Below are 21,021 nucleotides of genomic sequence, written 5' to 3' on the forward strand. Positions count from 1 at the left end.
CCATTTTGCTCCCTATGTGCCAATAATCAACCTTTCCATTCAGTAAGATGTTGTTCTCAGAGTTAGTTTGCCTAAAATACGCACTCAGCCTTAACTTTTCTCTGTAAGGCTCATTCATGCGTGCCTGAAGGAGAAAGTGTTGTGTGTCGCTGATAAAGCGATTGTATTCCCTTGAGGACTGTTCCCTGTTTGTTTAGAGGGTGGGACATTGTTTACATCTTGATCCGGAATTGAGAAAAGGTGGAGCCCTCCCTCTTTGTCAAGCCTGTGTCTCATTAATTTCAGATGTGGCTGTTCATTCTGAGGGCAGCCTGTGAAAATACACTCATGGACATTTCTTCCATAACGATTCTGGTTTTCTTTCTTGCATAATTCTCTCAGATGATGCCTTTTTGAGGTTTTGAAGCCAGCTTGTTGTGTTTACATGAATTTAATGTCATGGTGGGATTTATTTTGGACTTTCTCTAAGTCTTAATTGGGAGAAGTAGAGCCAGGCAACATTAACAAAAGCCTAAAAAACAAGGTTTTAACTCATCTCTGTCTGGAAAGAAATACTCATCAGAAATGCTTATTAGATTAATTATGTTTAAGTACATAATTCATGTAAACATCGATTTGGCACATTTCTCTTTGCATTTTATGACTTTTGTCATATGTTTTGAGTTCCTGAGCAGCCCCCAGCACATGCAGTAAGATAAGTGACATCTAGCACGCAGACTGGGTCAAAGGAGGTGTGTCCTGGTAGTAAATGTGTCACTTTATTTTCCCTGGGATGGAAGCCTTACCATATTGAACAAATTGATGAACTTCACTTCTTTCTGGCTTGTTTGTTGCCTTTGAAACTAACCAGATTTAAGGCTTTAGAGCAGATGTGGTCAGTATCCTTCTCTGTGTTTAAGCATACACACAGCCTGCTGCTGACCCAGCTTGTCACAGTGGTGTCAGAAATAGCGCAGGGGATTAAATTAGACCCTGCCTGCATCATATGTTGTGTTGTTAACATTTGTTATGGAAACTTCGAAAGGCCCAGACAGAAGTCAATCTGAGCATCATGTGCGCTGCTGATGGCAGTGCCGTAGCTGTTTTTGAGATCCTGGCTTTCACATTGGAACTTTGACTCATGAGGATGGTAGGTTGTCTCGACTCCATGTTTACCACTGTTGCTCAGTGACAGCAGTTGCCAAGTTACAGAAACATTCCGGAGTTATGTTGATGACCTAATGAGTGATATCAACCACCACCCCGACTATTTTCATAGGAAGCTAATTTTAGCCTTTAGAACAATGCCATGGACACATTTGTTTGAAAAACTAGCCAAGACCAGTGGTGGAATGTAACAAAGTACGTTCACTCAAGTACCTTATACTACTACTACTCCACTACAGTCCAGAGGGAAATACTGTACTGTTTACTCCACTACATTTATATAACATGTGTAGTTACTTTTAGAATATAAGACTTTGTTAAAGATTAAATCAGGGGTGAACCCTTACAGAAAAAAAAAACTGTCTAGTTCATTGTCACATTTCAGGTGTTAGCTGCTCCTTTGAAGAGACTTTTTCTCTTTAAACTTCTCACATTTTCATTTTCATTTAAATACCTGTTCAATGTATCAATTATTTCTAGTAATCATTTCACAACCCCTCAGATTTATCTTTGGAGTTTTTGCAGGGGCACCACTAGACTAAACTACCAAACTGTATATAAAGTTTTCTAGCTACTACAGTAAAATGATGCTTCATTATTAATATGTAATTCGTCATGACATATAAGTCACAAAGGCCCATTTTCTGCAAAACACTTTTATTTTAAATGCAGGACTTTTACGTGATACTTGTAATTGAATATCTTTACATTGTTGTATTGGTACTTTTACTTCAGTAAAAGACCTGAGAAATGCTTCCGCCACTGGCCAAGACATTGCATACTTAAGAGTAGATATGGTACGTAATAAAGCTGAAGAAACTCCAGAAATTGTTTGTGTATCAGAAGTCACAGTTCGCTGTCTCAGTAGCTTGGATCAATCCAAGCCACACCTGTTTCTGTCATCAGCAAGCCAACTTCCTTTGGTTCTGTTTTTTGAATACTGAATGTACTGTATGTAAACATCTGACTTCAACCACTTTTCATCTTTACTTTTGGATTACTCATGCTAAAGTGACAGCCTGCTCTGCTCATCTTACATTAAGCCAAATGCTTCCTTGGAATTGTCTTGAGTGTGATTGGTCAGAAAAGAGACCCACCCTCCGTTACTCTAACTTTGAGCTTGGTATTTTACTGCTCTCTCCTGTCTGTCTGTGCAGCAGGGTGACCTCTGCTTTGTGTGGGTGGGGGCCGGCGTGTTCAGTTCTAAACATACTGGAGGACCATCTGAAATGTTAACTTGTTGCCTGTGAGAGCACAGTGCGCTGCAACCCAACACTTTTACACACACACACACGCACACACACACACACACACACACACACACACACACACACACACACACACACACACACACACACACACACACACACAAACACACACTTTGTTTGGCTTTGAAGCTTGTTGAATTGTAATTGTCTGAAGTGTGTCGCCAGCCAAACAGCAGAAAGATTCATGTGTGCTGTCAAAGGGAGGTGAAAGGGGAGGCACAGTTTCAGCAACAGATCAGAAAGAGGAATTTGAATCTTTGGGGGGGTGTAACTTCGAAGTACTATGTTTGTGAGTGTGTGTGGGCAGGGCAGATGCATGTTGTGAATGTCATTTTAATGGGGGGGTGCACCTCAACGATGTGATTTACATATTCCATTTGAGCGGCAGGATTATATCATCAGAAACTCTTGCAAAGCCTGCTAAATCACACTGATGAATCCGACAAAGTATCCTTCATGCATTGGAAAATCGGGAGCTACAACATTGCGTTTATAGATTTGGATTCATTTCTTTTCGATATGATTTAAAAACTATTTTTCTGTGCTGTAAGTCCCTGATTTCTGAAGATAACATCACGTACATCACTTCTGGTGAGATTAAATTAAATGATACATTACAAATTTGAAATATCTATTAGTCTGATACCTCTGTAGGGGTGGGCATGCAATCTAATTAAATTTTTGGGTAGATAGATGCTTCTGTAGGTGGATGACATAGTAGATTAAACTGGTGTGTTGCCTACTGGGGTAGAAGACTGCAGTTTTCGGTGGCATAATAACCCAGTGGCCTTAATCCTTCGACATAACCACGGGGGATTCCAGTGCAGCTCACCCACTCTTCATACCTTCCTTTTGGGCACCAGCATGGTTCTGAGCTGTAAAAGTTCAACAATCATGTGTGATCTAAATTAATCTGACCATCAACAATGAATTAAAAAACGATCACAGTCGGATTCTGAGGAGGTATTTCTTTCTAAAAGTGATAAGAAATAAGAATTTAATAAAAAAGATCAAAAATGTGCTCCTTTAATCTGTCTGCCACGACAAAAGAATCAGTACAGAGGGGGAGAATCATAGTAGTGTGAGAGGCCAATGTCCACCCTCGGCCAAGTTGAAATCATTCATGGGTGCCTTGGCATCAGGTAGCTGGAGGCGTGGGAGCCTGAGCGTGCCCTTGATGACACACACATTAAAGCATGCAGAACCAGCCCCCCATAGACTTCAGCCATGCCCTGCTGGGGCTGCAGTGTCCGCCTGCATCTGCCTCTGAGGGAGGGAGGGGGGGGGGGATCTGATGCTATCTGGCACTTCTGTGCCATACATGTGTGTCACACACTTGGTCAACCACAACACAGCCTTTAATAAGCCCCCGAGCCATGACTTGGCATGCATGCTGATTATTAAATAAATGGCCCGCATTTCATTTTTAATGCCCGCGCTTGAATCCCTTGGAGCTGCACCATACAGCATTTGTGACTGAGCTGCCACCGGTAGCATTTCTTGTAAATTGCATTGCAACTATTTTCTTGATCAATTCAATGTTTCAGTCATTTGGCTTTGGTTCCAGCATTGAGGATTTATGTCTTTGTCATATAGGCTATAACAATAACTGAATATCTTTGGGCTTTAGAGAGCTGCCTGGACAAAACAAGCACTTTGAATACATCACCTTCGACTCTGATTACTATGTCAGTTTTTTAAACTATTTTGTGACACTTAATAGAAAACAACTATTAATTGAAAAATCAATTCACAGATTAATCAATAATGAAAATAATTGTTATTTGCGGAGCTAAACAATCACATGCAACACCCACTGTATTGAATGTAATAGAAGTGCAACAAAATGGTTTTGTTCTGTTCTACCAATTGAGCATGTTTTATGGTCTCAATTAATAGATTTTGACCATAATACCTTGGAAAATACAAGATTATTTGGAGTAACTAGTAATGATAAATGTTATTACATCAGCGTAAAACGATAAAGGATTTAAATAACCAAATGTGGAGTACATAGCATTTACAAGCATAGTACAAAACTGCTAAGAAGGTCGCAGATTTCTGTGGCGATTAAAGAGATTATGTCCAAAGCAGAGTGGGAGAACTGGAGCCTAATGTAACTTATTAAAGGGGGAGGTTTTAACGTTGTGATAGATGGAGGAGGTAGGGGAATACGCTATTCCATGAATACAAGAATGAAATTAAGTCCATTTTTGGAATGAGACTTTGTGAGGAAATTGTAGCTCTATGAAATCCTAAATAAAGCCTGTCCGAAACAGTTCCCCCCATTGTTTTGTTCATCATACCCGGCATATCATATACAGTACATACAGTATAAGGCACAATGAGCAACAGCCACCAAACCACTGCAGCAGCTCTTCAGTAGAGTTAGTTTCTTCTCTGCAGAGTCTAGACTGCACGCATTCCATAACTGCATGTCTTTTGTCTCCACATTTGGTGTGTGTGTGTGTGTGTGTGTGTGTGTGTGTGTGTGTGTGTGTGTGTGTGTGTGTGTGTCTTTCCGGTCTTGTATCTGTTGTCCTTTTGTTCTCCATAGGAATACATCTGTTCTCTGTATTTGTCCATTTATCATTCTTCGCAGGGCTGTGGCTGCTGTCCATCTATTTGTTGTCATAACTCTCCCACGTTTTTCTTTCATCTTTGACATCTCCACTTTGTAGCAACGCTGACATTTGAAGATTTTTTTTTTTACCTTTCAAGTTAGCATGCATTAGGTCAGTGGTCCTTGATCACACTTACTAGTCTGCCCATAGGAAGTCTTAGATGTGTGCTCCCTGCTGTCTGATGCTGATACATATCTCATAGATCATCACAGACATCCCCGCTCTGCTCTGCCCGACCAGAGGACGGGGCCCTGCTGCGGTCTTTGTCCGCTCTGATTGAGACCCAGTCACAGTGGTTGTCAGTGGCCCAGATTCAGATTTAGGCTATGAACCCAAACAAGGCCCTCTTCCTTTTATTCCTCTACCCACTCTCTCTCTTTCTGTCTCCCATCATAATGAGCTTGAGCCTTGGTATAGTTATTAATGGCCTGGGTATAGTCCTCAAAGGAAATCTGTTCATAATTCATACCTTTCATTTTATATAATTTAATACTTAAGATGAAAATAAAAGTGCAGAAGAGCATTCTTTTTAATTTTTTCGTGCAGCTCTCCAGGCATGCTATTGTAGGTGACTCAGCTCAGTTTGTGTGAGACACTTTGGTGCAGTATTTCAGTCTTGCCCTGTATTAGTTACTGTGTGAAGGTGATGCCCACCTCTGTCTCTGTGCCAGGAGACGCCTGCAGGAGGGATCTGCTGACTGTTGAAGGACAGGATTGTGGCAGATGTAGAAGCACTAGGGTGGTGTATAGGTTGCAATGCATCATACTGCAACATGCATGTGCAGAAAATAATAATTTCCTCGCCATGTATTATAATGGCTGTAACATTTGTATGGACTTGAATGTTATAGTTCTGCTTTGGGGAATTCCCTCTCCAAGAGAATAATCCTACATAACTTAGTGCCATATATATATATATATATTACCCTTTTGTCCTTAGTTCCGGCAGCTGCTTATTCTGAGTGCGGCTTCCCCAACCTGGCCTCTTTGTTAAGTCCACAGGCATAAGAGCTATTTACTCAACAGTCAGTGGGACATTGAATACTAAATCTCTTCCCTTCCTCACGCTCCACTGGCCCAATTATGAACCCAATCACAGCAGCACCTACCACCAGGAAACGCCACTGTATGCAAGTGAATGAATGAGTGAATAAATGAGGGAAGGAGTGAATGAAGAAGTCACACCAGAAATTTGAGAAATGTAGAAAGTTAGAAAGGAGTCTGAGGTTTCATAAAAAAAGTTGTTTTGATTTCAACGCATATATTTCAGTTCAGAAAAGCTGTTTGTGTCGACACAGACAGTGGGAAGTTTCCTACTGTGAGAAGTGCAGCTGCATCTTACTGAGTGTGAACATGTTCTGACTGTTAAATTGTGTATCAATGCTAACCATTTCTTTCTCTCTCTGTCTTTTTTCTGCTTCACCCACCATGGTGTTCTTCTGTTTATGATGGATTGCCTGTCTCATTCAACAGGAAACAATCTAAGGTATGTAAATTAAATCTGTCTCTGTTGCTACAACGACAAAAAACTGGCCAGTGTCAACAGAGCTGATGCAAACTGTCAGCAGCAATAGTCATCTGGTAGGTACTTCTCACTGACTTTCCTGTTATCACACGTAGTGAAATCATCCAGAAGCAGGATTCTGCACAGGCAACACCGTTCCCCTGAGGGGAAGAGAAGCATCCTGCACAGGTCGATCTACTGTTGTGGCGTTGTTTCTAGGGACATGATTGAGAGTGTTTTAGTAGTTTGGTTGGTCAGCAGGAGGCGGATAGATGTCCGTGTGAATGTGTCAGTGCTCTTAAGATCTCGTGAACACCCACAAAGGCTCTACAATGAGAAAGGGATGAGCGCAGACACTGGGGCAGTGTGTGTGCGCATTCAAAGCTGCATTGTTGGAGTGCACCCCCATCTCCCCCCTTGACAACATGCTGGTGACTAGCTCAGAGATGTTTCACACACCAGGGACGGGCTTTGTGCTCAGTGCACTCGGCCACTGACGGGACCGGGGGAGCGTTAGCGCGGGCCACAGGCGTGCGTGGTCTCTGGGGGCCTGTGAACCTGAGTTACCCTGTAATACCCTTCAGCTAGACGAGCATGTGGCTGTCTGCTAAGTTATAGTGGCACTCAAATTAGTCTCCCTGCATTCTAAAGGGTAAACTGAGGTTGCAATCCAGTCACGTTTGACCAGTGTTCATCCAAGAAATGACAAAAAGGGCATTCTGCTTCTCAGCTTCATCGTTATTTGCACTGCTGATTAATAGTAATTGTCCAATCGTGAACAATTTGTTGCGCAGTTACACCCTCAGGCTGGACAGAGACAGGCCAGAGGAGATTGAAGCCCTAGTTACCAAACCAGCTCTAATTGAGAATGATGGCACTTTTGTTCCTCTGAATGGCACCCACTCACTTGTCTGAAGTCACAAGAGGAGGTCTTTCTTTCAAAGCAATCAGTGATCTCAGTGCTTCCCGTGCTGACTGTGCTACCAGTGGTTCCCTGGCCAATAGCCCTTATTATGATTAGAAGGGAGTTCGATTATTTGGGGTATTTGTATAGGGGAAAGTGCTTTGGCAGAGCAGCAGCAGTCCACTGGAAGCCAGGAGTAGTAATGTGCAGCAGTGTTGTGCTTGCACTGCAGGATGACAGTGCAGGAGCAATTGTTGAACATGGAAGAAATGTTAAAAAAAACAAGTGGCTGAGCTACAGTGAGTTGCAGAAAAACAACATGAAGGAAAATAACACAAAATAAGCCACAAAATCAGAATTAAGTGCGATTATAAAATCATCAATAAACCTTCTAATGCAGTCATGTAAAAGATTGCATCCAAGAAACAATCTAAATGGCACCATAAGAGTGGCCTCAAACCATAAATCAGGAAAGAGAAAGCACATAGTTTCTGCAGCAATAATTTGAAATCACAGAGAGACACCACAGACACGTAATTATAGATTTAATTACAGAAGGTAGGGAGGGAGCATACAGTACATAAAAGCTCTATTACCTAGTTCACTGTGGACTTTGGGAAGTTATATATCTCCTATCAACATGGGCAGAGTGTTTTAAACAAGCAGATATGAAATATAAATGAGATATTTCTATACTAACTAATTGAAACTACTCAAAGGAGAAGTTAGATGGATGTGGATCTGCAGCATATACAGTAACAGGAGCTGTTCTGTCTGTCAGGAGGTGAATGAGGCCACTGCTCTTTCCCAGAGAGCATCCTCTCTGTGTGTTATCCATCCATGGCTCACGCAGGTGCCTGGGGGACACAAGGGGTCTCTGCTGCTGAAGCCTGTGTTGTGAGACCCAGCGCTGAGGGCTGAGAGCCAGCCTGCACCACCGGGAGCAGCTACTGCCCCGTTTCCTTGGAGACGAGGGTCACCGGGTGCTGGAATTTCTTCTGGGGAGCGCTGACCCTGATTTATGAATTAATTTAACTCCAGCCACTATGACAAAACTCGGGGCAGCTAGCAGTGGATTTGTGCAGACAGTCATGGTGCGGTCTTAACGAGCATTACCTCGAACAATACTTGGTTAGACTTCATCTTACTCACTCAGACAAGCTTAGTCCTGCTGATTTACTGCAAGGTGGCATGGTACAGCACAATAAGCCTGTTTTTTTTTTAGTACCACAAAAGAAGTAAGACCACTACTAAGATCAGGTTGTGTTGTACTGTACATGCTTGGACAAGTGTGAGAAGAAGTGTGTGTTTACACTCCCTGTGCTGACTCCTCTGCAGGTGTTCGCTTTTGACCACTGTTTCTGGTCCATGGATGAGTCCAACGTTCCCAAATATGCTGGTGAGTCATACTGTAAATGCTGAAACTGATCCTTTACTCATCACCAAAGAACTCAAATCACGTGTCCATGTAAAGACATGCTGAGCTTTGTGCAGCAATAGAGCAGGGAAGCTCCCTACTTGATGGAAAGCTGTTTTTGCATCATGCAAAGCAAAGCACAGTGAGGCCAGACACGGCCATTTGCGTTTTGAGAGAACACATTCAAATATCTAATTGAGTTAGTCGTCTTTGTATTGTCTCAAAACAATAAAACCACGTGTTTATTTTTCTCCAATATATGCTAAAATATTGGACATGTACAATAACTAAACCATTGTGCTTATGTTATCATCTACCATTCATTACTCTAATGAGTGCTCCACAGAAAAGGTTACAGCTACATTTTTTGTAACATTTATAAAAAAAGAGGTTATTACTGCCAGTCCAGGGCAGATTTACGTAATCATTGTACATGTTTTCCTTGTCATATCGCTCTCATTTTCTGACGGAAATTTAATGATTACATCTGCTTTGTGCTGAACTGACAAGACAATCTGTTCAGTGAAGGGCTGCCTCAAGGGCCGGGGCCCGGGCTTTATTTAGCTCGTTAAACAGCTGTCCCATTCAACGCGTGCATAACAGTGAGCATTTTCCACGTGACCAGACAGGAATCTGTCATCTTTCATAGAATCTTATTCTTCCTTGTTTATTGGCCCTTGTCGATACATTTCTCTGTGTTAATGTTACTGAACCAATTTAAGGACGCAAATCAGACGACTAGTATTACTTCTAAATCTGAATGGTTATCTAATCTCCATGGTGATTCTTTGTCTAAAAGGTCAAGAGGTGGTGTTCAAGTGCCTTGGAGAGGGAATACTTGAAAATGCATTCCAGGGATATAATGCCTGCATATTTGCCTATGGACAAACAGGTAACTAAACATCCAGAGGAAATCTACATTGAGTCACTTTTTGTTGCTAAATCCCTTACATCATGCTGCCTTTGAAGCATTTATAAATGATGAATTGCCTCTATTATACTTAGGTATACTGGCAAGTCAAGTTGTCTGCAGATGTGTCCGTAGAAAGTTTAAAGAACAGGAAGACTTGCATTTGTAATCACACTGGTGAATCACTTAACTCGTATCCTTTCTTCACCCTGGATCAAATTAGCTCCTTTATCCCACTTCCTGTCTCAGAGGGAAACACTTGGTAGAGAGACACAGCTAGTGAAAAGTTTGGAAAGAAGATCACACATATTTTTTTAGTGGCCCTCCGATCACCTGATGTATGAAAGTAGAAAAAATGAGTCATGATGGGAATTAGAAAGGCACACAGCATTTAGTTTGCTGTTTCTTAGCAGTCTTAGTCGAATCAATAACCCATATTTTAAGCAGTGTATCTGTAGGGATGGGAAGGTTGGTCAGTCGGTTGGTTTGGTCGCCATTTTAGTCCAGACTGAAATATATATAAATATATAAATACAGAATCTGTAAAGACACTTTACATGAAGGCGGAACAAGTAACACACAAACAAAACAAGTTCAAATTCATGGTCCCCAGAAGATGAAATACAATAATACTTTGGTGATCCTTTAACATTTTATCTAGCGCCGTCATCAGGTCAACATTTTGAATTGTCCAATACTTTGCTTAATGACCAAAACAAATGAAATTCCCACCAGCCTCAAATGAACTTTGTGTTTAGGGCTAAACTACGATGGTGACCATGATAAACATTATACCTACTACACATCAGCATGTTAATACCGTCATTGTTAGTTTGTTAGCATGCTGACGTTAGCATTTAGCTACTGCTAAAGTACATTCATGGCTGTAGGCTTGTTACAACATGTAGAGAATTTGTTATCTCATGATCATGATATATGACATATGATGTAGCTAAGTTGTTTCTGAAATCAAACAGTTAGTGTGCTCAGAGAAGGGACTCATATTAAGTTTCACTGTTATTGAAGCACTGCACTGTGTGGACCTCTATCTGTAGGGGATACAATCATGTGTGACTCTGCAATGTCCATCCAGGTTCAGGCAAGTCCTTTTCCATGATGGGGAATGGGGATCAGCCGGGTTTAATCCCTCGACTCTGCTGCTCGCTGTTTGAGAGGGTCCACAGAGAGGAGAACGAGGGCCATACGTTTAAGGTGGAGGTGTCCTACATGGAGATCTACAACGAGAAGGTCCGTGACCTGCTCGATCCCAAAGGGTGAGTGTGGACGTCTTCTTCAGAGTAAGCACATGTAACCTGCATAGCCTCCCTGATTTTAATGAGCTAATTCATTGTTAATGCTTTTGACCTGGGGTGACAGCTGGTTACACAAACTGTGGTGACATTTTCTCGTAGCTTTGATTCACTCCAACTCCAGCACGAGTTGTGACCTCTGCCTCAGCTTCCACTTTGTGTTAGTTTAGCATTTCTGTTTATAGCTCTGTTGTGTCTAGTAGCCTGTATGGGGGACGGCGACAGAATGATGTGAGTAGGAAGCTCAACCCAGTCATTTCCTGCAGAACGGCGGCCAGCATCGTCTTCTGACACTGCTGCATTCTTCACCTCCGTGGTCTGATGTGGGTTGGCAGACAGACTGCAGGGGAGAGCGAACTGTGAAAGAGTGTGTTTCAGGGACATCTGTTAGTGAAGCTGGGAGCAAGAGAGCGATCAGAGCAGCCTGGGAGCCGAGCCCATGAGAGGGACTACAGTGGAGTGCACTGTGTACTGCAGATGTCTGAAGATGCAGCCAGAGCCATTTTGATGGCAACTTCCTCTCGCTTATATAACAAGCCTGACACTCTCTTGGTCTATCTGCCTCTGTGATTTTCAGGAGTAAACATTGGCTGTGGTTAGAGATGATCCGATACCATTTTTTGCTTCCCGATACCGATTCCGATACCTGAACATGCGTATCGGCCGATACCAAGTACCGATCCGATACCAGTGTGTCATATATTTTATTATGTTTTAACAACTGTATACTACTATCCCTGTATGGATGTGATATGATTTCTATCTTTGTTGTCGTTCTGGCTCAGGTTGAACTCTTTGTGAAACATGAACAAACACAGAACTTTCTTTTATTCTCCAGTTTGACAGTCAGTTATAACGGAAAAAGAACATAAATAAACTACTTTAACGTAGATTTTCTTTAGGGCTTTATTACGTGGTATCGGATCGGTTCATAAACTCCAGTACTTTCCGATACCGATACCAACGTTTTAAGCAGTATCGGAGCCGATACCGATACTGGTATCGGTATCGGACCATCTCTAGCTGTGGTATAGACACATCAAGTTTAAATAGGATCTCTGTCACACTATGAGTTGGCCGTGGTCTTTCTTGTGGTCGCATCCTCTTGTTTGCTGCAGTGGGTGGTAGATTACTAGAGTGGAGGCAGGGAAGCTGGTTTCCGCCAACATCTGTCGTTCTGTAGCCATGAAGAGGGATTCAGTGACTTACTGATCTATGCGATTTTTCCTCAACACCTGGCAGGCGGCCAGGTGAAGATGAGTTTCAGTTTACCCACCTGCCCCCATCTTGTGAAACACCTACCTACCCTTAGTTAAAGCTTGTGACACGGCACATGTATTTTATTAGGATCAGGAAAGTCTAATCGGCATTGTCTTACAAAATAATGTTTATTCTTCATGTCAACAAATACACTATAATTTACTCCTGTTTAGTAACACTGTCTCGGCTGAGTGAGAACATTATTTTGCCTTTTTTTAATGAAGCATTTGTGAATGTTTGGCAGGCTGGGGAAGTGAGAGAATATTTAGAGATGGAGAAACGCATTATTTGTGTTGGTCCTAAATATGATTTGTTGACAATTAAGGAAATTCAGAAACTTTTTTACATGAATGATTTTGGCATCAAACTCTTGTTAACATTTGTATTGCAGTTGTAGTGCCCATTGATTAATAGTTAATTATTTAGATATTGCCATAACATGCGAGCCATTCCGTTTCCACAAATAGTAATTAATAACAAATGCAACTTTATAAAATGAGAAATCCTGCCAGAGATATTTATGCTATTGAAGTTCTTTTGAATTGCAATGGTTACCAATAGGAAGCTGTCTTATTTCCCAAAAAATGAATTTAAATTACTGTTTCAAGAGAAGGGAAAATGAGTCATATGAGCTTCTCGAAACCCACCCTGAAGCATTACGTTTTCATTCTAATCAAAGACTCAAGTACAGAGGAGATGCTTCTAGCTTCTCAAAGATATAGTTTATTGAACTGCCATAAGTGCCAAGAGGTTTTACATGACAAGGACTGCACTTTTTCTTCTTTCTTTTTGCATGTATGTCCCAAATTGAAATGCTAATTGTTCCTCCCTTTGTCTTCTCTTTCGCTTACTCATTGTGTTGCTTTCATTATTTTTGAAGGAGCCGACATTCCCTAAAAGTTCGGGAACACAAAGTCTTGGGTCCATACGTGGATGGTCTGTCTCAGCTGGCTGTGACAAACTTTGAGGTGTGTCTTTCACCTTTCTGTCATCACACTGCGACCAGAGGCGAAGCTAAATCCAATATCACATCCCCAGTTGTCAAGCCGCTGATTTACATTTGGAATAACCATTATGTTTTATATCCTCCCAAGTGCAGAAACTGTAATGACACATATTCCTAATGTGGTATGTAGTCATGGGATTTCTTGTAGTTTTAATGCCAAGCCTTGGCAGGGTCTTCCTTAATTAAGTTTAAACATCTCCACCCTGTTCCTTCGTGCTCTGCTCTGCCTGATATTAGTGCAGTGGTTTCCCACAGCCTTGGCCCACTGCCTGCTGTGACCCAGCTAAATCATATGGCACACAGCCATAAGCATGAATACCGTCTGACTTTCCTGTTATCTTAATGGTCGATGTGCAAGTTTTACCTAAATCCAGAGAAATGTGTTTAAATTTCCTGCAACGTATTTTCTTTTATGACCTCACTCTCTATCTTTTTAGGACATTGAGGTGTTAATGTCAGAGGGGAACAAATCTCGCACAGTTGCAGCCACCAACATGAATGAGGAAAGCAGCCGATCACACGGCGTCTTCAGTATCATTGTCACACAAACGCTTTATGATCTGCAGTCTGGGGTCAGTCTTGCTATTCAGCCACTTTCACGATAAATTGTTCCTTGAATTTACTGAAACTAGTTTGTGTTTATCCAACTTGTCTTATCATGGGTCTGACTGACTGTTCATGTCGTGATGATGAACAGAATTCCGGGGAGAAAGTGAGCAAGATGAGTCTGGTTGACCTGGCAGGAAGTGAGCGAGTGTCAAAGACTGGAGCTGCTGGAGAGAGACTCAAAGAGGGCAGCAATATTAACAAGTGGGTATATTTTTTGTATGAAAGACATACAAATGTTTGAAGTCCAATTAACCATTTGACTGATTAAAGCTAATTGTGTGTGTGTGTGTGTGTGTGTGTCTGTGTGTCTGTGTGTGTGTGTGTGTGTGTGTGTGTGTGTGTGTGTGTGTCTGTGTGTGTAGATCTCTCACCACGTTGGGCTGTGTGATTTCGGCTCTGGCTGATCAGTCTGCAGGAAAGGGGAAGGCCAAGTTTGTGCCATACAGAGACTCAGTGCTCACCTGGCTACTAAAGGTTTGACCCACAAATTACCCATATTTATAACTGCCTTCTGTCTTGGTTGTTGTAATGATATGTGGTTGTTCTAGGTGTGCTGAAATGTGACTTAAAGTGACCAAAAACTGGCACTGCACTACATGCACTGTGCCATGCATGCAGACCAAAAAGGGAAGACTTAGCAGCTATGCTTTCTTGCAACATGTTTTCTTGTCTTCAGGACAACCTTGGCGGCAACAGCAAGACAGCCATGATAGCCACAGTGAGTCCAGCAGCTGATAACTACGAGGAGACTCTGTCCACGCTACGCTATGCCGACAGAGCCAAGAGAATCGTCAACCACGCCGTGGTGAACGAAGACCCCAACGCCCGGATTATCAGAGAGCTCAGGGAAGAGGTGGAGAAGCTCAAAGTTCAACTCTCTCAGGCCGAGGTGAGAGGAAGGATTGGGTGGACCCAAGACGCTCCGAAATTAAATTAATTAATTCATGCCAGACTTGTCATTAATCATACAATGATACAGATTTTTTTTCTCCTCTCATTGTTCCCATCAGTCATTGAAGGCTCCTGAACTGAAGGAGAAACTGCACGAGTCTGAGAAACTCATTCAGGAGATGACTGTCACCTGGGAGGAGAAACTACGAAAGACAGAGGAGATCGCCACTGTATGCACAACAGTCATAAACAGACTCCAAAATCTCAATAAGCACGTTTATACATACAGTTAAACTGTCATTATCTTTGTTTACAGGAACGTCAGAAGCAGCTGGAGAGCATGGGCATCTCTCTGGAAACATCAGGGATTAAAGTGGGTGAAGACAAGTGTTTCCTTGTCAATCTGAATGCTGATCCTGCCCTAAATGAGCTACTGGTCTACTACCTGAAGGTAATAGGAGTTTTTACAATGTGATAATGCATTATTCGCATGATATCTAGCTGAGATACTACACAGTACTCACTACCATCTTCACTCTGCTGCCTTAAGTACGTCAGGATTTTACTTATTTGTCCCAGGTGGCCACACTGGAAAAATAACATAAACAGTTAAAAGCATTTATGAGGACTTTCCAGTATCCGTATTTAATTTATGTGGTTTTATTAACATCTGAACTTGCATCTGTTCCCATTTAGTTTCAACTTCAGGAGCTTTAAAAGAAGATAAATATACAACCCAAAGAAGCAGACCCATTTTGTTTTAATGGCACCACTAAATAAAATGGAAATTTTGTAGATTTGTAGACAATTGTATGGGTGAAGGCCATGAATGGATGAAAGATCTGTGTGCCATGTTGTCATGTTGTTCATGGCAAAGGCTGTATTTTTGGTGTATAGTGGCTGGAATAGTCACAAATCCAAAACACCTCATAATGGCTAAAGTTTGTACGAAAGCCAGAAAGTTCTCTTAATAACTATCTAATTTTAGGGATAAGTTGCTGCCAAATGCATTTTAGTCACTTCCTCATTAACTAAGGCCTGGAAACACAGCACATATGGTGCAGTGATTCAGATGACACTGTGAAGGCAGAGAAGAGTCCAGTAAGAGACATTGCAATGCACTGAAGTGGAACCAACCAGTTAGTTGGACCTGTAAGAGCACAGGCATGTGAGAAAGCAGCCTGTGCGGCGTACAGAACAACAGGCCTTTGTCTGGGTCCTGCAGGCCAGCCTGGCATATCAGTGTGGAATGACTATGGTAATGTGAAATGGGTTAGTTCGCCGCAGGGTAGGACATCCTCTCGAAGCTGGGATGTTTGTTTAACAACGCCCACTCTGCAATGAGAGAGACACACAAGTTTTTTCACTTAGGTCTGATTTTGCTTCGGTTTTAGAAATGTTATGTTTTGCGAATGACAAAACTCCTGTGCAAATTGGTTCAGCAAACAACATTTTGTAGGCTATGACCTAAAAGTTGGATCAATATGTTGGGTGTAATTATTTTCATCTGTCATTATATAATAATAAATAATAATCTGTAATAATCTCTCCTCCACTTGTGTGTAGGAGCACACGCGTGTTGGCGCAGACACGTCCCAGGACATCCAACTCTTTGGGATCGGTATCCAGCCGGAGCACTGCGTCCTGGAGCTGTGCCCAGACGGTGATGTCACCTTGATGCCCATAGGGAATGCCAGGTGAGCTACAATACAACTACCTTCAACATACTATCTATCATACATACATATCTATCTATCTATCTATCTATCTATCTATCTATCTATCTATCTATCTATCTATCTATCTATCTATCGCTGTTGTCTCTCTCTTCATGGATGAGTGGACCTGAGTGTTTCACATGACCTCACTGTACAGGAATCTATGCTCTGAGCTTCTCGCTTTGATATCAGAGCCATGTCTCCCTCTCACTACAAAAGGATTGTTCCTTCTCAATTAATTTTCCCTGTTTGAATATGAAGATGATAATGCCGTCTGACATCTTCATTATCAGAGTTTGAGTAATTTCTCTGTTTTCTGCAGGACCTGTGTGAATGGAACAATGATTGATTCCTTGGTGCACCTGTGGCATGGAGATCGTATCTTATGGGGCAACAATCACTTCTTCAGGTATAAGACGTGCTGTAGTGTGGCCATATTGAAATGTGTGAAGAGTCATGAAATTAAATGTCACTGATTGGAAGTCCTGTTGCTCTGCAGGATTAATCTGCCTAAACGAAAGCGGCGGGACCGTTTAAAGGAGCTGGAGAGAGCTTCCCCCAGAGAGAGCTACATCGAGGCAGATGTGGAGACCGCCAGCGAGGCCTCTTCTGAGCAGGACTACAGCTATGAGTTTGCCCAGATGGAGGTCATAATGAAGACTCTGGGGAACAACGGTATGATTAGGTTAATCTGCCTTCTGCAATCTATATGATCCCCAGGCCACAGCTGTATACAGTATATATTCAACTTAGGTTTCTGAAGCTTCAGCTTGTTCTAGCTAATCTAACCTAATAGTACCATCTTTTAGAAATGCCACTACTGTAAAGAAATACTCCTTATCTTGAATAAAAAAATTCTAGCGTTAATTACAACAATCCGCTGACTATTTTCTCAGCAGATTGTTACTACAAATGTAAATGTTTGTGGTCAGAGTTAACCTGAGTGGAGTTGAGGTGGGACGAACAGTCAGTTAGGGCTGAAAGTCCATTAGCATCCACTCTTCCTAATGTCTGATGTGATACATGTTTGTAGCATTGTTTTGTTTTTAAGTTAAATGTTGTGTTTTGTATTTTTGTATGTATGTGAAACTGTGTACCTCTTGGGATGCAAGACAGATTTCGAAAAATTATTCTGATAATAGTGAAATCAGATGAAAGTATTACTATATTCATTATCGATTATTGTTTTGATACATTTTTTGATTATATATTTTTTAGACAATTAGTCTTAAGCAAATAACAATTTCCTAGAGCTCAAGTTCACATCTTCAAATTGCCTGTTTTGTGTGATGATTTACTTTACTTTATTTAATTATACAAAACAGAGAAAAGAAGATGGAGTCACCAAAGGTATTTGTGCTTGATAAAAGACTAAAATGATGACTTGAAATGAATTATCAAAATAGTCTTTTTCGGTCAATCTGTCGAATTTAAACGATAATTTTAGCTCTAATATTTTTTAAACTGCCGACAACACACATTACAAAAACAAAACTTTGTGTAACAATAAGAAAAATATTTAAAATTCTTTTATTTTACAGAGACTATTCGTGGATTTTAATAAATTAATACATTCTATTAAAGCCAGAGTCCATAAGGTGAAGTGCATTATAAGGCAATTATCAATAATATATATTTTTTAAATGAATAATAATTTGTTTTCAGGTGTTTGTACGGTCATTTTCCTGTTAGTTATAATCAGGACTTGTTGTTTCTCATGTGTGTAGACCCCATGCAGAATGTGGTCCAGGTGCTGGAGAAGCAGTATCTGGAGGAGAAGCAGACGGCTCTAGAGGAGCAGAGGGTGATGTATGAACGTGAGCTGGAGTCGCTACGGCAACAGCTGTCTCCCGAGAAAACGGCCCAACACCACCGGAGCAGCAGCGAGCGCCTTACGTTCCCGACGCACACACCACACGGCAAACTGCGACTGTGGACCGAGGAGCGGTTTGTGGAATGCACTGACACACCCTCTCTGTCCACTGCAGGGAGGCCTGCCTCAGGACTGAAAAGCTGAACATTTTCCTGCACATCATTGTAACAGTGACCTGATATTTGAGGTGACAGCTAGTTAGCTTTAGCCATTACAGATATTTATTTTTTATTTTGCCACCCTTGGTTAACTCCAGCCACTGTGGTTTGAGAGCCAAATCTGAGATGCAAGAATCAGTGACCCTTTTACTAAAATGTAAGCATCACAAGTCAAAGTTCAGTCAGTCACATACACAGCTCTGGGTATGTTTTTCACTAGCTGTTCCTGTATATAGGAATGCTGTGCATATTAAGTCCACACTGAGGGTACATGATAGGTGACAGGTCTTCAGCTTCATGAATGAATGAATAATCTCTGTGTTCTGTTGTCTGTGTTTGTGTGTGTGTGTGTGTGTGTGTGTGTGTGTCTGCGTGCATGTGTCAGTGATGAGCTTTTTCGTCAGAGCCTGTCTCGACTCAGGGAGCAGGTCGTGAAAGCCAACACCTTGGTGCGAGAAGCCAACTTTTTGGCAGAGGAGATGAACAAACTGACTGACTATCAGGTCACCCTTCAGATTCCTGCAGCCAACCTCAGCGCCAACCGCAAGGTCAGACCTCTGAACCCCCTGCAATCACATACCAGCACCACATCACCTTACTGGACAGATGTCATTGTCAGCTGTTGAAGTATGAATATGTGCTAAAGTTGAATTGTCTTCTGTTTTTTTATATAGCGTGGAGCAATAGTAAGCGAGCCGGCCATTCAGGTGCGGAGAAAAGGAAAGGGGACCCAAGTGTGGACCATTGAGAAGCTGGAAAACAAACTGGTGGATATGAGAGACCACTACAGGGACTGGAAGGAAGGCACAGATGAGATGGTAAGAAACAGAGGATCAGAATCAGAATCAGATAAGTAGAACATATTGACGGGATTATTCAGGTTGTTCTCTGTTGTTTGTTTTTTCTCAGTATAACAAGGCAGACAATAAACACTGTGACCTATTCTATGAGGCCCAAGAGAACCACAACCTGATAGGAGTGGCCAACATATTTCTGGAGTGCCTTTTCCATGATGTCAAACTGCAGTATGCAGTCCCCATCATCAGCCAACAGGGAGAGGTAAGAGTGCACCAACATTAACAGATTAATACACAAATAAATGATTCATGGTGCAACCTTCCAATATCTTTATTACATCAGGTCCATATGTAAGATGTATGTATGATATACATATATTTAAAATGTACATATTATTAGGCATTTTTATTTGAATGGAGGGGGATGATGTCTCCCTGCCCTCTATGTACAGGTAGCAGGCAGGCTGCACATTGAGCTGATGCGAGTGAGTGGAGTCGTACCAGAGCGCCTGTCTGGGGGAGACGACTCGTCAGAGAACTCCAGTGAGTGTAGCTGCTATGAGGTGATGGACACCAACGGGGAGATCGTCCACATGGCCAAGAGGCTAACCTGCAGGGTAACAAAGATGGACATGTTGGAATTGTACAAGGATAGTTTAGTAAAACAGTACAACAATGCTCAGTAACTCAGCTTCATCCTGTCTACTTGTCTCTTTGCTGCAGGTGCGGATCAGGGAGGCCACAGGTCTGCCGCTCAACCTTTCCAACTTTGTCTTCTGTCAGTACACCTTCTGGGAGCACGGTGAGCCCACTGTGGCTCCTCCCATGGTCAGCCCAGACAGACCTTCCCCTCGAAGCCCAGATGCCCAGTTTACTGTCCAGTTTGATCACTGCAAGGTACATTAAAAGGAGCTGCTAGTTGTTTCAATTTGAGGCTGTTAATGCCTCAGCTTGAAGCATTAGCTTTTAAATTCCCGTAAGTTTTGTTAACTACTTTTATTTTCAAATCAACTCCACTACAAACCTCTTGTCTTTGTGCAGGACTATGCTGTGCATGTGACAGATGAGTTTTTGGAGTTTATATCAGATGGAGCATTGGCCATAGAAGTGTGGGGTCACCGCTGTGCTGGGAATGGACATTTGCTCTGGGAGTTAGACGCACTGGAGGCCAAGTCCCAGACGCTCAGAGACAGGTACATGCATCACATGTTTCACTCACACTTTTGCACACACACACACACACACACACACACACACACACACACACACACACACACACACACACACACACACACACACACACACACACACACACACACACACACACCAGAGCATGTGAGCGGAGTGGAACACGAGCGGGGGGATTTTAGATGGAGTGCAGAGTGGATTTTTCAAATGTTGGAGCATCGCCTTATTTCCTGCCCCATACCTCTCCAATTTAGGTCTGGTACCACTCATACCATGAGTTTGAAGCATGCCCAAGCTCTACTCTGTGTTACTGCAGCAGCACAGTACATGCAGATAAATGGCGCCCGCCCATTCCATGCTGCTAGTGCCTTCCATCCGGCAGACTTTTGCTGTCGAGCTCCAGGCATAAAGGATGGGTTGGCTACGTTCATCTGATAA

At 42.1% G+C, this 21,021-nt stretch overlaps 1 protein-coding gene across 6 annotated transcripts in view; it reads left to right on the plus strand.

The window, feature by feature from the left end:
• The window catches only part of kif13a (kinesin family member 13A), a 36,452-nt gene that overhangs the window by 5,081 nt on the left and 10,350 nt on the right, over positions 1-21,021 (plus strand). For all 6 annotated transcript variants that reach the window (XM_028579669.1, XM_028579673.1, XM_028579674.1 and 3 more), the window contains exons 3-23: positions 6,512-6,524; positions 8,785-8,845; positions 9,663-9,755; positions 10,867-11,047; positions 13,224-13,311; positions 13,787-13,921; positions 14,047-14,159; positions 14,321-14,432; positions 14,635-14,847; positions 14,969-15,079; positions 15,166-15,300; positions 16,416-16,546; positions 16,890-16,976; positions 17,067-17,242; positions 18,295-18,514; positions 18,984-19,146; positions 19,273-19,416; positions 19,508-19,657; positions 19,848-20,012; positions 20,119-20,292; positions 20,437-20,588. In XM_028579669.1, the coding sequence (XP_028435470.1) occupies positions 6,512-6,524; positions 8,785-8,845; positions 9,663-9,755; positions 10,867-11,047; positions 13,224-13,311; positions 13,787-13,921; positions 14,047-14,159; positions 14,321-14,432; positions 14,635-14,847; positions 14,969-15,079; positions 15,166-15,300; positions 16,416-16,546; positions 16,890-16,976; positions 17,067-17,242; positions 18,295-18,514; positions 18,984-19,146; positions 19,273-19,416; positions 19,508-19,657; positions 19,848-20,012; positions 20,119-20,292; positions 20,437-20,588 (2,817 nt within the window). The remainder of the gene's footprint in view (positions 1-6,511; positions 6,525-8,784; positions 8,846-9,662; positions 9,756-10,866; positions 11,048-13,223; positions 13,312-13,786; positions 13,922-14,046; positions 14,160-14,320; positions 14,433-14,634; positions 14,848-14,968; positions 15,080-15,165; positions 15,301-16,415; positions 16,547-16,889; positions 16,977-17,066; positions 17,243-18,294; positions 18,515-18,983; positions 19,147-19,272; positions 19,417-19,507; positions 19,658-19,847; positions 20,013-20,118; positions 20,293-20,436; positions 20,589-21,021) is intronic.

Source organism: Perca flavescens, chromosome 6 (assembly GCF_004354835.1).
Source record: "Perca flavescens isolate YP-PL-M2 chromosome 6, PFLA_1.0, whole genome shotgun sequence".
Taxonomy (NCBI): domain Eukaryota; kingdom Metazoa; phylum Chordata; class Actinopteri; order Perciformes; family Percidae; genus Perca; species Perca flavescens.